Below are 15,516 nucleotides of genomic sequence, written 5' to 3'. Positions count from 1 at the left end.
TACTTCACATGCATCTGAAGTCAACACTAGCATTCCAACATTGCTACCTCGCTCGAACTCAACTTCCAAACTTTCACAAGTGACTTGAAGTTTTCCACAATATGAGTGGCGCTGTGCCTCATGGTGACTTATTTGAACTTTTCCATTTAAATTTATTATAAATTTTGTTGAATGACCAGAAGCAAGATTATTCATTATGGTGTTGACAATCCAATGGTCATAACTCTTAGGCAAAGCACCAAAAGCCACATCAATGAAGTTTTGAGCTTTTTCGTCTTGATAAAACTTAGGAGCAACATTAGCTTGCCAAAGTGTGGTATCATTATAAGTAACTTTGGCATCAAGCTCATCATAGAAGAAAGTATAATCATCGGTAGGGTTGTTGACTAAAAAAGTGAGTTTCCAACTCTCAGGATTGTCCAAGGATGAAGGTGGCGGGGTGCTTAACATAGAAAAGAGTGAAGAAGAGACATACTATATAATACGAAACTTAGGGTCTTGGCCTTCTTTAGTAGCCCTACGGTCTTGAACTTCTTTAGTAGTCCTCGGAAAGTATAAATACAAAGCTAGTACAACACCCAATGCTATAACTAGTAGTCCAATCCTCTCTTTCTCTCTCTCTCTCTCTTCCTGCGCGGCATCACGTTTGATTCCTTATTTTTATTCCCTCTCTACGGTCCACCTATTTCTCTCTCTGCTCTAAGTTTTCAGTTTTGGGTTTCAGAAAAAAAAGGTAAGCTCCTTTTTACAGATCCATTTTGGAATCTTCAATTCTTCTTCTTATTTCAATTTCAATATCTTAACCGCTTTTCAACGCCTTCGGTTTGTTTCCCACTGCCACATCTGTATCCAGTTCTCTGCTTCTCAGTTTATTTATATGTCCGCTGATTGCTCTGTATCACTGTAGTTATAGAACGTTGACATAATTTTATGCTTGTTGTGTTACTGAAGAGATGTAATTCATGTTTTGTTTTGATCAAATGTGAAGTAATTTTACTGTTTATAGGCATATCTGTATCAGTCGTCCATTATAGTAAGTAACATTTATCCTAGTTTGAGATTAAGGACTAGGAGTAGTTGATTGATTGATTGCCAGCATATACATTGCTGATTTTATAATTTACTCTGTCCGAAAATGTTTGGCACTTTTTAACTTTCGAGATTCAAACTAAGTGATATTTGACCAGCTTTTAAAATGTCTTTTTTGCTCGTTTTGATATGAGGAGAATTGCGACTTATAGAATTCTTTTATCTAGTTTCTGAATATTTAAAATTTAAAAAGGTAAAGTAATCTAATCAGATTTAACTTAGGAAGTAGCCGAATTGACCTGCATAAGGTAAAAATTGCTACACAAACTGTGACCACAATTCTTATCCTAGTTTCATACTGAGGTATAGTTAATGGTTGATTATTGGTGTATTATTGTTCATCTTGACCTAGGTAAGGAAAAATTGCTAAACGAATTGTGACGACAACTCTTATCCTAGTTTCTTATTGAGTATAGTTGATGATTGATTTTGGTGTATTATTGTTCATTTTTCTTTTTGTTTTGTTATTCAGGTTAAGCATGGGTGAGGCACAAAACAATATCGACATGGACGAAGGAACCCTGGAGGTTGGAATGGGTACGTTTATACTATCCTCTTCTTTTTACCCCCTTCTGTTTGCTGGATTGAAGTCTATTTATGATTGTGATGATATAGATAAGAGCTAAGTTAAACATGCTGTATGAGTTGAATGCCTCCGGGGTCCTTGCTTTACTGATAAAGTTTTCTCAAGTTGGGAGAGAAGTGCACTTAAAGCCCCTTCTGATTTTCTTTTGAGTAGTTTGCATGCGGATGTGAGTGGTGTTTTTATTTCCTGATTTTAGCAGACCTCATTTATTAATCAGAGCAATCATTTCATTAGTATTCATTAATTTTTGTAGTTTGCAGGATTTCATTGGTAAATACTAGTATTAAAAAGTAAAAACCATGAATAGAGTGTGATGTACCTTCTGCGCAATATGCTGGAATGAGAATATGTAATTAGATTATCAATAATAAATTTTTTCTGGTTCTCTCTTATTGTCTAACTTTCAGTCTAAACTCAGACATTTGTTAAAAATTTCTATCTAAGACTGATGGTGACTTAAGTCAGCATTTCGTCAAAAAAAAAAAAAGTGCACCGGGCTGCCCTTTTTTTTTATATGGAAGGTGACTCCTAATGCTGTGTAAATTGCAGAATATAGAACTGTCTCGGGTGTTGCTGGACCACTTGTTATCCTTGACAAAGTTAAGGTAATCAGTGTGCACTTTGCTTTTGATATATTTTTCTTTTTTTTGGGTTTAATGTAGTTTGCTGTAGCTTTTGTGTAAATGCAACTGCAATAATGTGTGCATGTGTTTCTCTTGTCAGGGACCCAAGTACCAGGAGATTGTTAATATTCGTTTGGGAGATGGAACAACTCGACGTGGGCAAGTCCTAGAAGTTGACGGGGAAAAAGCAGTTGTTCAGGTTTATTAATCTTTAGCATCGCTTATGGCTAGATTTGACTTTAGACAATATTTGTCTACTAATAATTAGAACCTTCCAACAATTCTATAAAAATTGAATCTGCTAACGCGTGGTCATTTCCTCTTCTACTTTTACCAGGTTTTTGAAGGAACATCTGGAATTGACAACAAATACACGACTGTGCAGTTTACAGGGGAGGTACTTTATAACTCATTTTTTGCTCCTGACATTTGCTCCCAAGAGAGGTCCGGCCCTTCCCCATGCCCTGCATGAATGCAGGATGCTTTATGTACCGGGCTGCCCTTTTACTTTTGCTCCTTAAAATCTAATCAACATAAATCACGAAAAGAAGGTCCTTTGTTTTCTTGAATTTCATTCAGGTCCATTAACATTGGACTGGAATTATATGCGGTCTCCCTTTTTAGTCTTTTGATCTTCTCTCTTGCATTCAAAGCGTTGTATATGGCATGCAAATACTTGTAGAGCACAATATCCTTGACATAGTGTTAACATGCAACTTGTTTTGCATTTGCTCAATAATGGAAAAGAATAAGAATGAGATGGATCAGCAAAGTAGGTACTAATCATATGGGCTATTATCGCTGATCAAAAATAAAATCATATGGGCTATTATCAATTTTTTTTTTTGTAGAGAACATATTGCTTCTATGCTTCTACTGGTTTAGCGTTTTCACTCCTTTGTAACAGTGAACATCATGTTTGCAGGTTTTAAAGACACCAGTCTCACTTGATATGCTTGGACGCATCTTTAATGGTTCTGGAAAGCCTATTGACAATGGTCCTCCTATTTTACCTGAGGCCTATAGGGATATTTCTGGCAAGTTCTTAGTTCAAGCAAGTCCAGCTTTGGTTCTCATATAAGATTTCTCCTTTAATATTGTGCTACATGTAACTTGTTCATCTTAGGGAGTTCTATCAACCCAAGTGAGAGAACATATCCTGAAGAGATGATACAGACCGGAATTTCAACAATTGACGTCATGAATTCAATTGCTAGGGGGCAGAAAATTCCTCTTTTCTCTGCTGCCGGTCTCCCTCATAATGAAATTGCTGCCCAAATCTGTCGACAGGCTGGTCTAGTGAAGAGGTTGGAGAAGTCTGAAAATCTTCTTGAGGTTAGTAACTTCTTGCATTGTACTCCAACCTTCCCAATTCATATGACTATTCAACTAGAAGGCTTCACACCATTCCATTTCTACACACCTTTCACAGATTGTCAAACTATAACCATTAGAGTATATTAGAGAACCCCTATTGCTAGATAATCCTAAAGTATGGAGTATTAAAATATTATGGATCCAAACTGAGTATTTATGATTTTGAGGATTCATTATGCCGACCCAACTAGCTTTCTTTGGGTCAAACTACTGTTCAAACTTGTCTTAAACTCCATACCCAGTATTTTACTGTCTTGTCTTATGAAATGGAACAAAGAGCTATTGTATTTCGAACATCCAAATATGCTGATAATAGGAGGTCTGCCGCATTGCTTGAAATGGTCATTGAAACATCAACTGTCTTTCTAAAGCCTAAATGCGATATTGGTGGATTTAAGAATTTTATTGTTATCATTTAACACGATAGCCTTAGGTTACTGTATTGAAGGACCTCGTCACAGCATTACATCCAAGATGATAAAGAACAAAATATATGAGTGCATTTTTTTTTCTTTCTCTTCTTGTACAGTTAATTAACATATATCTCGAAAATAGAAAACTGACTTAGTGTTTAACGTTTTCAGAAAGATGTGACAAGACTGTTAGTTCTTCTCTTATTCCTTCTCCAATCTACCAGTGAATAGCTGGACTTGCGCATTTCAGTTTCCACATTTTAGTGATTGAGCTGGATTCACATTGATGTAATTCTCATTTTCTTCCTTGATGTCCCAGAAAAGTGAAGATGACAATTTTGCCATAGTCTTTGCTGCTATGGGAGTCAACATGGAAACCGCACAATTTTTCAAACGAGATTTTGAGGAAAATGGATCCATGGAGAGAGTGACACTTTTCTTAAACCTGGTAATGCTTGGATTTCGACTCTGGCTAACCATTAAATGTTTTGTTCTCCAAGATAATAATACTTTTTTAAGGTGAAACTCATTCGTATCTCCTATGTTTTCTTTTCATAGGCAAATGATCCTACAATAGAACGTATTATTACTCCCAGGATTGCTCTGACAACTGCAGAATATTTAGCATATGAATGCGGGAAGCACGTGCTTGTCATTTTAACTGATATGAGTTCATATGCTGATGCTCTCCGTGAGGTATTGTTTTTCAAGAGTATGTCATAGCCTTTCAGATTTATCTACTCATGATTGTGTTTTGTATGGATCTTTTGTTATAACTTAATATCAGTACAGCTCGGTTGTGCAGTTTTATCTAGTATTTTGAAAGCGAAAACCACAAAAAAGGTGAAGAGGTTCATGGGAATTGAAGCGAAATGCAAGAAGTGAAGTGCACGATTTATGGAAATTAAAAAGAACACAAACATTTGTGGATTTAGTACTTCACTAATCACCTGATTAAAAAAAAAAATTAGTACTTCACTAATCAAATTGCAATCAAAATAAGTAGCTTCAGCATATTTATATACAACCATACCATTAATCCATCTCGTTTAAATTGGGATTTGAAGAATCTGCAGCTTCTCGTTTGGATCACTTTGTGCGTCGTCGCTCGAACCACACACTTCTCTGAAGCGCATGGCTTCACTTCTCGTTTTGCATCACTTCGTTGCTTTAAGTGATAAAGTGATGGATTTTAATAACGTTGGTCTTATCAGAAGTTCTGTGTTTTCTTTTTAGACTACTGGGATCATACAATTCTCATCCTCCTGCAGGTATCTGCTGCCCGAGAAGAAGTGCCTGGAAGGCGTGGATATCCTGGTTATATGTATACTGATCTGGCAACAATCTATGAACGAGCTGGGCGTATCGAGGGAAGGACGGGCTCCATCACGCAAATTCCAATTCTGACCATGCCAAATGATGGTAACTCATTGTCAAACAATTCTTTTTTGGTTATTGCTTCTACTTCTGAATTCACAGATATTTATTTACAAATCCCTACTTTCTGTTGTTTTGAACAGATATTACACACCCAACTCCAGATCTTACAGGTTATATCACAGAAGGACAAATATATATAGACCGACAGCTTCATAACCGGCAGGTATTATATAGCTCTCAGGCTGAGTATTCATACACACTACCAAAAAGGGTAAAATTGTTGATTGTTATAGATCTTACGAGTAAGTGAGCGTTAATCTAGCTAAATTAGGTTAATTTTTAGCTCTACTTTCTCAATCTTTTACTGTTGTTGATGATAGGAAAGCATTGATTTATGATGTTTCTCTAGATTGTTAACCTGAATTTAGTTTACCCTATTTTGGGAAACTAAGATAAGAAGGGAAAGGACCGGAAATGTTCTAGAGGGAAAATAGACAGAAAGGGGAACAATGATTAATGAACTCTTTGTTCTATTGTTAAGCTAAAACGTGGGAAAATTTGTGAATTTTTAACTTCTACTTTCTCTTCTCTTCCCTCAATTCCAAGCACCGCCTCAGAAAAATGGATAAGTAAATATTACTTAAGCGGAGAATGTTATTAAAACCCCTTTTCATTTCTTCCCTAGGAGGGAATTTGAACCAATGTGTCTCCTCTTCCTCTTATTATGTCAGTCTAAATTATGTTAGTGTAAACTATGCTCTAATGTAAGACTTGATACTTTTATACTTTGCACTTGCTCATTGCGCTACACCTCTCCTGAACTGCATGCCACTAGTATTTCGAACTTCTAATTTTACTTTCTAATTGGATTTTGGTAACTGAAATGAATATCAGGAAATGGCGCATAGGACTTAAAGAGAGTTATTGTACTTGTATGGCGATAGCCCATAAGGCCAGGCATTACGCTTTCCATGTCTTAGTTTTATTTCCATGAAAGCCTTGATGTCATTAGATTCACCAGACATAGGCTTAATTGGCCAATTTCATCCTTGCATCTTAAGATAACCATTTGATGTTCATTTTTCAAAATGTTCGTAGGAGTGTGTTCAGTCAAAGGACATGTAAAATGGGATTCTAACTTAATTTTTGGGTAAATTTGCTTACTTTCAGAAAGTGAAAAAGACTTGCCAGGAAAAGAAAAATCATGTACTGTTATACTTCGGAAATTACGGTCATTCGTGTGAAACAAAAAGATTTTTTCGGCGAAACAGATTTTCTTTTTCTTTGCAGTAGACCATCCATTGTTTGTAATGCTTCATTCAATAACAGACGAGTACGTCGAACAGTGAAGCAACAATGTATGTGAAATACCTTACCTGATTAAAAAAGAGAGAATGTTTGTCTTTGTGAAGTACTCAGTTACTGTAAACAGCCCCGTTGCTTGCTAAGTCAAGTTTTTCTTTAATTTGGCAAATTGTCCATTCATACCACTACAGAAGGTTGCCACGTCTGTTACTAGCCATTATTGAATGTGTTTACTCCTTGGATGACATTTGGGTTTTGAACAGAAATGACTCAAAAGATTGTTTCCCTTTTGAACTGTAACAGATATACCCACCAATTAATGTGCTTCCGTCCTTATCTCGGTTGATGAAGGTGAGTATGTGGACCTCATTTTCTAATCTATCAGACACTTCTAACAATTTTAGAGGACGCCTAACATGTGATTATTCTAATTCAGCCTTAAATTTTTTTGCAGAGTGCCATTGGTGAGGGTATGACCAGGAGGGATCATTCTGATGTATCCAACCAGGTAAGTTCAACTTTTGGTAAAAACATGTACTTCATTGCTCGATTCATCTTCATTCCTTATGCAAAGTTAATCTCTTTTACCTCTGTTAATGTTGCTAATTTTTCCCTTTTGCATTGATCTTAAAATACTATAGTTGTATGCAAATTATGCCATTGGAAAGGATGTTCAAGCGATGAAAGCTGTGGTAGGAGAAGAAGCACTTTCTTCTGAGGACCTGGTATGTAGCTCGAGAAAAGTTTTTGGTTTAAATAATTAAGCTGTGTCTTGCCTTTGTTATCAATAATTCAATGATGAGATGACTTGAGACTCCTTGTTAAAACAGCTTTACTTAGAGTTCCTTGACAAATTCGAGAGGAAGTTTGTCGCTCAAGGAGCTTATGACACCCGCAATATATTCCAGTCGCTTGATTTAGCTTGGACACTTCTTCGAATCTTCCCTCGTGAGCTTTTGCATCGTATCCCAGCAAAGACATTGGATCAGTATTACAGCCGCGATGCATCTAATTGATGGGAAGGAACTGGCTTTATACGTTAGTCTCTTGTACAATTACCTTGGTGTGAGCTTGACGATATGTTGGGTCACGAGCTTTTCCACTTTGTGCATCTCCTTTCAGCTAAATAATTTGAAGACAATGATATTACTTTGAGAACCAGTTACATCGTATTAATTTATTATTATTGTATTAGGTATTGTTATGGGTATTAATGTACTAGACACAAGTTAGAATATTAGGGGCAACTAGGAATTATAAAGCCCTTTTTATGTATGAAGCACAATTTATTGTTATAAGCTGATTCTTTTTGAATAACACAGCCTTGGATTAGACATGCTCTAGATTATGAAGTTACTTTTTCATGACGAATCCTGAAAAGTAAGTTTCATCAATTATAGCAAAATATAAGGAATTTTGGAGTTGACTAGGCTATAAAATCGATAGCTTCGCATAGTTGGGCCAAAGATGATTGTCATTCAGTTAATTTCACTGCAAGAGTCTAAAGACATCATTGAAAATCCGTATCAGAGCCATGTAAGGTTCATTAAAAGGAAAAACGCCTCCCACAGGAATTTTTTTAACATTCTTAGAGCTCAGACCTGAGACCTCTGATTAAGGATGAAGGGATCCTATCAATTCCGCAATAAACCTTTGATGGTTGGACCAAATGTTTACAGTATTAGACGAGTCCGCCTGTTGTAACTGTTGATTTAAAAGCTGCTAATTTTTAAAAAATAATATTTATACTGCTGTGAACGAGATGAAACATAAAAGATCTGATTTATGGAGTAAGTTGTCTAGTCCAGACCAAAAGGATCTCGTGCGTGCTACCCTGGTGGGGAAAAGAAGCGCATGCTGCTAGATGTCAATGCATTTCTAACTGAAGTTGTATCGCCTAAAATATGCACATAAAAAGATAGTCCAGGGTACAAGGTATTCCATGTTCACGTAGGATTCAAGTAAGAGTCGTACCCTAGTGGATGTGACAACCTACCCTAATACATCATTAGTGACTTCCACAGCTTGAAACCGTGATCACGGGGAAATAACTTTACCGTTGCTCCATATCTCCCATTTATTGCCTAAATATGCACATAAAAAGATAGTTCAGTGCACAAAGTATACCACGTTCACGCAGGGTCGAGAAAAAGGCACCCCAGTGAGTTTGATGTAGATAGCCTACCCTAATGCTTTATTAGCGGATACTTCTACGGATTAAAAACGTGATCACACCGAAACAACTTTACCGTTGATCTCCCTTTTATTGCCTAAATATGCACATGCCCCTCTAAAAGTTTTCTCTTTCAAACATATTCATCATTAGCAGTAATGATGCTGGAATAACTGATTTACTTGATTAATTAAATGCACGCATAACTGGATGGAACTAACCACGTATATTTCCAATAAACAAAGTACATTCAGATCTGCAAAGGCCAAGTTATGCCACAAATCCAAAAGCATAAGCACATGCCATGCCACTATTGTCTCAGTATATAATTAAATTACTCTTTCAAACTGCATTTAGCAGCATTTTGCCACAGAAAAAATATTGTTAAACCGAGCATTACGCTGCACTTTGACAACAAATATTCTTATTTCTTAGTGCTTAACCATACAAATAGAATAAGCTTAAAACCGTGAGACATGCCTCTGCAGAACATATTGAGAAAAAACATATTAAAGAAGACCCTACACCAACCTAATCAAGACTAATACGCATTGTGCAATTTTTGCTGTCAACAAAGATTATTTAAACAACAAAGGTCTCTTCAGGATCCTACATATATTTTTACTGTTTAGGTAAGATAATACTGTGGAAAAAAAAATATTAATCCCGTTTGGATTTGCTGATTGTAAATAGTTGATAAACTTAAAGTGCTAAAAAGTATTTTTAAGTGTTAAAACTAATCTTTTACATAAACATTATAGACGTGCTCGAACTAATAATAAGCGGTTGATGTTGACAAACAGTTTTTAGTAAAATGACTAAAATACCCTTTAAAACTTTATAAAAGATGATAATTCAAAAAGTTTCTTTGTAAAGAAAAGGACGAACATCGAATATGGAATGAAGAGAAAGTTAAAAATTTATTTTGAGAAAAATATTTTGTGAATTAAAAAATATTACTAAGGATAAACTAGTAAAACTCTTGATAAAACTAGGTGTGCTTATAAGTTGGAAGTGACCAACTTATGACTTATGATAGATTTTAGTTTATAAGCACTTGACTTATAAGCATTTTAGGTGTTTATCAAACGAGTAGATAAGCTAAAAGGTGCTTATAAAGCAGTTTGACTAGGCTATAATGTTAGCCAAACACCCTCTCCCTATTAACCTAGTATCCCATCCGTGATCCGTCCACTCTCGACCCTGCAATCTACTTTTAACATTAGATTAAAAAGTTTGAACTACTGCCTACTTATTTCATAACCTTTTCAACCGAAGGAAGCTATTGCTCACAGATTTAATCGACCAAAAACTACAGTAACTTTTATTTGGGGCATCAAAACTGTACAGGCGACCACAAGACAAAAGGACCTCACAGGGGCAAGCAAATCGCTCAGCTAAACAAAATCACGTGTAAATGTAATATAATAATGCGGGAATAAGACATGCAGCAGTTGTACAACAGCATAGAAAGAGCCAAAGCCAGCAACTTAGCCGGCCAACACAAGCTCCAAAATTGCTAGCAATACAAATCAAACAAGAGATCTATACCACACACCAACTAATTTACCCACCAAATAGTACTAGTAAAATGAAGCTGGAAACAGATTACCCCTTTCACTTGACATCCAATGCTGCATTGTCATCAAAGTTTCAATTCTTCTCCATAATTGTGCCATCACATTTTCAAGACTCTTTTGTTTCTTTTCGGATAAAGAAACTTCTATTTTTTTGGAAAAACCATGGTGTCCAGACTAGACGTGCTGTATGATTTCAAAGGATAACCATAGTGTCTTGAAGCCGAGACTTCATGATTCTCAACACACCTTTGGGTGCTCCGATAAAGTATTTTCAAAACTCTTCCTTTCACGAACCCTTCCCACCCTCTCCCCCCCAAAAAAAAACAAAAAATCGACAGCATAATTGAGTATCATCACCAAAAATTTGAGATTACAGAGTGAAGGGTACACAGAATCAACAGCATTTCCACTACAAATTTCAATGTAATTTAACTAAAGATGGATTCTTTACTAGTTTAGGCCTTGGAACAAATAACCAAAGTTATCTTCTAATACAACAAAAGCAATATATCAAGCTAGAAATTATACAAAGAAACAGAAAAAGGTCAAAAATGCCATTAAATTAAATCCAATAAACCCAAAAAAATAAAAATAAGAACAAAGATCACCAAATAAAACAACAGTACTCTGAAATTAACCTTCATAGTCAATCTCCTAATCTGAAGATGGCTACTGTTCTTCAGGCTTTCTGCATAAAATCATATGCATAGGACTAAAAATCCCTTTATCACCACCTTTAGCCAAATAATCCGCAGTCACAAACAGCATTTTGTGCACATCTACTGTACCTTTAGGTGCAATACCAAGCCAAGAAAGTACTGTAACAACAATATGGTTTCTCCAGTAAGCAATTCTCCCCATTTTCAGCCTCGTCCACCACGGGTTCGCTGGCGGTTTAGCTAAATCTTTCTCCTTCACTACTTCAAATCCAACGTTCCTAGCCACGTCAGCAATGTCACTGTAACTTCTTAAACCAGGTAATGCATCACCCCTTTCAATACCGTGGATTATCTCTACGTGTTCCGGGTCATCCGAATTGTATAATTCGGTTGTTACCCATTCGTAGGATACGTACATGGATCCAGGTTTCAAGACCCGGTATATTTCGCTGTATACTTCTTCTAGTTTTGGTGCATGGCATGTTGCTTCAATGGAGTAAGCTCCATCAAAACTGTTGTCAGCAAATGGCATTTGTAGGAAATTACCACAAACAACTTCACACTGTGAGTCCAGGCCCGCTTTCTTGTTGTGGGCCCGGGCCCGGTTTACTTGGTACTCATTAATGGTGATGCCAACAATGTTGGAGCCCGAATGAGCGGCGATAGCTCGCATCGGTCCGCCAACCCCGCAGCCTGCATCCAAAACACGGGCTCCGGGCTTGACGCCCAAGAGATCCACGGCCATCTCCTCGTGAATACGCGTGGCTTCACGATGAGATTTTCCGGGGATTGCAGGGGAAAAATGAAAAGACTGACCCCAACCCCATTCGTAAATATCAGTAACGAGGTTATAGAAAGTGTCAACAAAAGCAGGGACATTTTCGGTAGTTTCGATTTCTTTAGGACGGCGAAAGAAAGACCAGTACTGTTTGTACTTGTCTTGGACTTTTTCTTTGGCTATTGAACCGCCGGAAAGGTTCACGGCGCGTTTACCTTTAACCTCGGCGGAGCCAAGGATGCAAACGAACCAGTAAAGGCCGCCGGCGAGAAGGGAAGCGGTGGCAAAGAGAGCGAGAGAATCCATGGCGGAGAAAGGGAAAAAGAGAAGAGGAAAGTGAGAAGAAAGACAAGTGTTAGAAAAGAGTGCGCCTTTTTATTATTCAAAGGGTTGAGTGCTTTGTTTGAATTGTGTTTGATATTGGCACGATGTGGTTAATGACAGTCACGTAACGACGCGACTACATCACGCATGAGGTGTCATAGGTACAGGTGGACACAAAAGACTTTATATAAGTACGTGTTTGAACCACAATGTGATGCAGCGCACAGAGGCTTAATCAAAAGTCTCGAGTTTAATCTATAAGTTAGAAAAAATCCCTAGTTAAGAGATCTTCTTTTCGAATGGCACCAATTCAAATATAATCGTACCCAATATGAATATTGGATACGCGTTTTATCTATAGTTGAGTTTGAGTTAAAAGTAGAAAAAATCTTGAAAAGTTAAAATAGTAAAAGAGTTTTTTTTTTTGGTGCAAACGTAAAAGAGTTATTCGAACTAACGTCATGAATTTCACAAGAAAAAAAGATATTAGAATATTTATGAGAAAAAATTAATAGCAACGTCCTCCCTATTTTATGTTGAGGTGTTTAACTAAACAAAAAATTAAGACTTTTGACAGATAAGTTAAATTACAATATCAAATACCAATAATTAAATTTATAATGGTCTGAGGCGGAGCCAGAATTTAAAGTTTATGGGTTCAAAAATTTTAATCTTTTTAAATAAATAAATTGTATATATTTAATAAATTTTTAAAAATAAATAAAGGGTTTGAACCAAAATTATTGGGTTCGACCGAATCGTAGAGAACATGCTGCCTCCGCCCCTGATAGTGGTAGAGTTTCATGTCCACATTTTCTCTCTAGTAGTAAAAGAATGGACTTTCTATCTAAACTATAAATCTATGTTTTATAGTTTTAAATCTCGCGAGCTGAAAACCATTTAGGAGTGAAAGTATTAATTGTTGGAAACCAATAAATACTCTTATATTTTTCAAACTTGTTCTGAAAATGCGTTTTTCTTGAGCTTAGAGGTAAGCATACACCTTACCCTTATCGGGCCCCATTTATATATTATTGTTATTGTTGTTGAGTATTAATTGCTAGTATCTTGAGTCCGGAACCAAAATGTAGTTCTTTTGGACTAAAAGAACAAAAATATGTGGAAAAAAAATATAGTGACCAAAATATGTATAGCGTCTTTTTAAAAGATGTTATACCTTAACGATCATTTGGCCAGTTAAGTATAGTGTCTTTTAAAAAGACGCTACATATATGACATTTTTCACTAAGACGCTATATATATTATGTGGGCCCACAAATAATTCTTCTGGGCTTAACTAACATAACAATAATTCAATTGGGTATAGCGTCCTAAGCTAAGACTAAACCTCAAATAATTCCCCTCGGACTGGTTTTTGCCTTATTTAAGGACATTAAGGATTTTGTAAAAATCCATTCAGAAATATTCTCAAGTCTTGTGAAATTTTTCTTTGTTAAGTTGTTTTGCATTTTGTCATAATGTCTGAAGAGCGAAGAATTAGGGTTTCATTATATTGGGGAGGAGGGGGATGAGGTTGTAGTAAGCTATAGTTTATCTCCACAGTCTTATGTTAAGTTGCCACTTACAATGGAGTATGATACATTACTATCGTTGTTATGTAAAAAAATGAGTGTGAGCAAACGTTCGGTGAATCTTAAAATAACCGGAAGATATCCGTATTCTGTGACTCCGCAAGGGGTTGCTTGTTATGCTGAGTTTAACATCAAAGACGATGAAACTCTGAGAGATTTTTTGAGGACTCCGGATGAATACTGGGAATTTATTGTGATAAAATTGTTGGAAATGTACGTCAAGGCTGAAGACGTACGCAATAATGTGGTTGTGCAAAGTAGGGAAATCCCTCAATCATCGGGTGGTTATTTTGGAGCAGTTTTAGCCGAACAGGTTCCGGCTGAAAGAGTTTGGCCGAATCTAAACTTATCTCCACGGGCGAATGAGGAGCAAGAAAATAATTTCTCCCATTGTTTACATAATCCACAATCCGAGTGGTAAACTTCAATTTTCCTTTGTGTTACGATGTATATTTTTATGTATTGTATTTGTATTAACACTCATATATTCCATAGGGGGTACCTACCATTTATGAATTTTATAAGTTATGAACCAACGGCCAGTTGGAATATGCCTAGTTTTGGTATGTTGGATCATGGTGGTCCATCCAGGAGTCAGTATCAACAAGATAATGTGCATAATGAGATATCAACATATTATGATTTGTAAGTGAATATATAAAGTTATATGTATTGTTTGGACCAATTTGAGTAACTCATTATTTCTTTGGTTGTGCAGTGAAAATGAGCAACTTGATGGTCCTGTCCTTACTCAATTGCCCGAAGACGACATATTTAATCGGGATCTGGTAGATGCGCAGAGTCAGGAAGAGAATAGTGATTATGACAACAATGCTGATGAGTCTAGAGATGACACACCTTTCCGTGACGAGGGTGATAGTGAGGAGGAAGAGAATGCTGACGAGGGAGCATGCTCCACCTCCCGTTAGACCAAGAGTGTACGAGTCCCACATGCCGTTTCATTCAAGGCATATTCCCTACCTTGATCATTTGCCAAGTATGCCGGTTTTGGATGCCCTTACAAGGGATATTGACGAAATTCGAACAATGATGTGGGATGAATCTAGATCAATGGTGCTGTCAAAAGGCATGTTTTTTCCTGATAAAGTGCGCCTAAGCAGGGCGGTGAAAATATACAGCATAAAACAGTGCCGTGAGATAATGGTATGGGAGTCATCTCCGGATGTATACATTGTTGTTTGCCGTAGATGGTTTACGGGTTGTAATTAGATACTGTGTGCGAGGAAGAAGAAAATAAATATGTGGGTTGTGGGTAAATACATTGGCACCCACAATTGTGAAATGGACACATTCAGTGGGAATCACTTTAACTTGGATGTTGACTTCATTTCTCTTTTCTTGATTCCACACATTGAAGCCTCCATAAGGTACAAGATCAAAAAGTGTAGTACATCTGTCCACCAAGAATATGGGTGTACCATTACCAAAATAAAGACATTTCTCGAGCGCAAGCGTGCTTTTGAAATTATTTACGAAGACTGGGATAAGTCATTTGCATCTCTACCCAGGTGCATGGGCGCATTGCAACACTTTAACCCCCGGGACTGTTGATGAATGAAAGCTTGAGTGAGTCCTGGAATACCAGAAAATATATTCAGATATGTGTTCTAGGCCTT

The 15,516-nt window shown here is 36.7% G+C and overlaps 2 protein-coding genes across 4 annotated transcripts; one reads left to right on the top strand and one right to left on the bottom strand.

The window, feature by feature from the left end:
- The first annotated feature begins 36 nt into the window (after positions 1–36).
- Positions 37–8,106, top strand: LOC107821330 (V-type proton ATPase subunit B2). Of its 3 annotated transcripts, none has more exons than XM_016647764.2 (15): positions 37–123; positions 1,562–1,626; positions 2,225–2,280; positions 2,399–2,497; positions 2,636–2,695; positions 3,224–3,335; positions 3,425–3,633; positions 4,408–4,536; positions 4,647–4,784; positions 5,360–5,510; positions 5,609–5,691; positions 7,077–7,124; positions 7,228–7,281; positions 7,415–7,498; positions 7,604–8,106. In XM_016647764.2, exons 2-15 carry the CDS (start codon positions 1,569–1,571, stop codon positions 7,787–7,789), a joined length of 1,467 nt encoding a protein of 488 aa, XP_016503250.1. In that variant the 5' UTR covers positions 37–123; positions 1,562–1,568; the 3' UTR covers positions 7,790–8,106. The 3 variants fall into 3 exon arrangements, with proteins under 3 accessions (XP_016503250.1, XP_016503249.1, XP_075110318.1); XM_016647763.2 differs by having other exon boundaries at positions 87–733; XM_075254217.1 differs by having other exon boundaries at positions 104–733; positions 3,224–3,339; positions 3,429–3,633.
- A 2,882-nt stretch (positions 8,107–10,988) lies between these two features.
- Positions 10,989–12,370, bottom strand: LOC107821329 (24-methylenesterol C-methyltransferase 2-like). The gene has a single exon (XM_016647761.2). The coding sequence runs from the start codon at positions 12,267–12,269 to the stop codon at positions 11,196–11,198; it is 1,074 nt and encodes a 357-aa protein (XP_016503247.1). The 5' UTR covers positions 12,270–12,370; the 3' UTR covers positions 10,989–11,195.
- Positions 12,371–15,516: the final 3,146 nt, after the last annotated feature.

Source organism: Nicotiana tabacum, chromosome 5, assembly GCF_000715075.1.
Source record: "Nicotiana tabacum cultivar K326 chromosome 5, ASM71507v2, whole genome shotgun sequence".
NCBI classification, from domain to species: domain Eukaryota; kingdom Viridiplantae; phylum Streptophyta; class Magnoliopsida; order Solanales; family Solanaceae; genus Nicotiana; species Nicotiana tabacum.
This window is presented reverse-complemented; position numbering and strand designations above follow the sequence as displayed.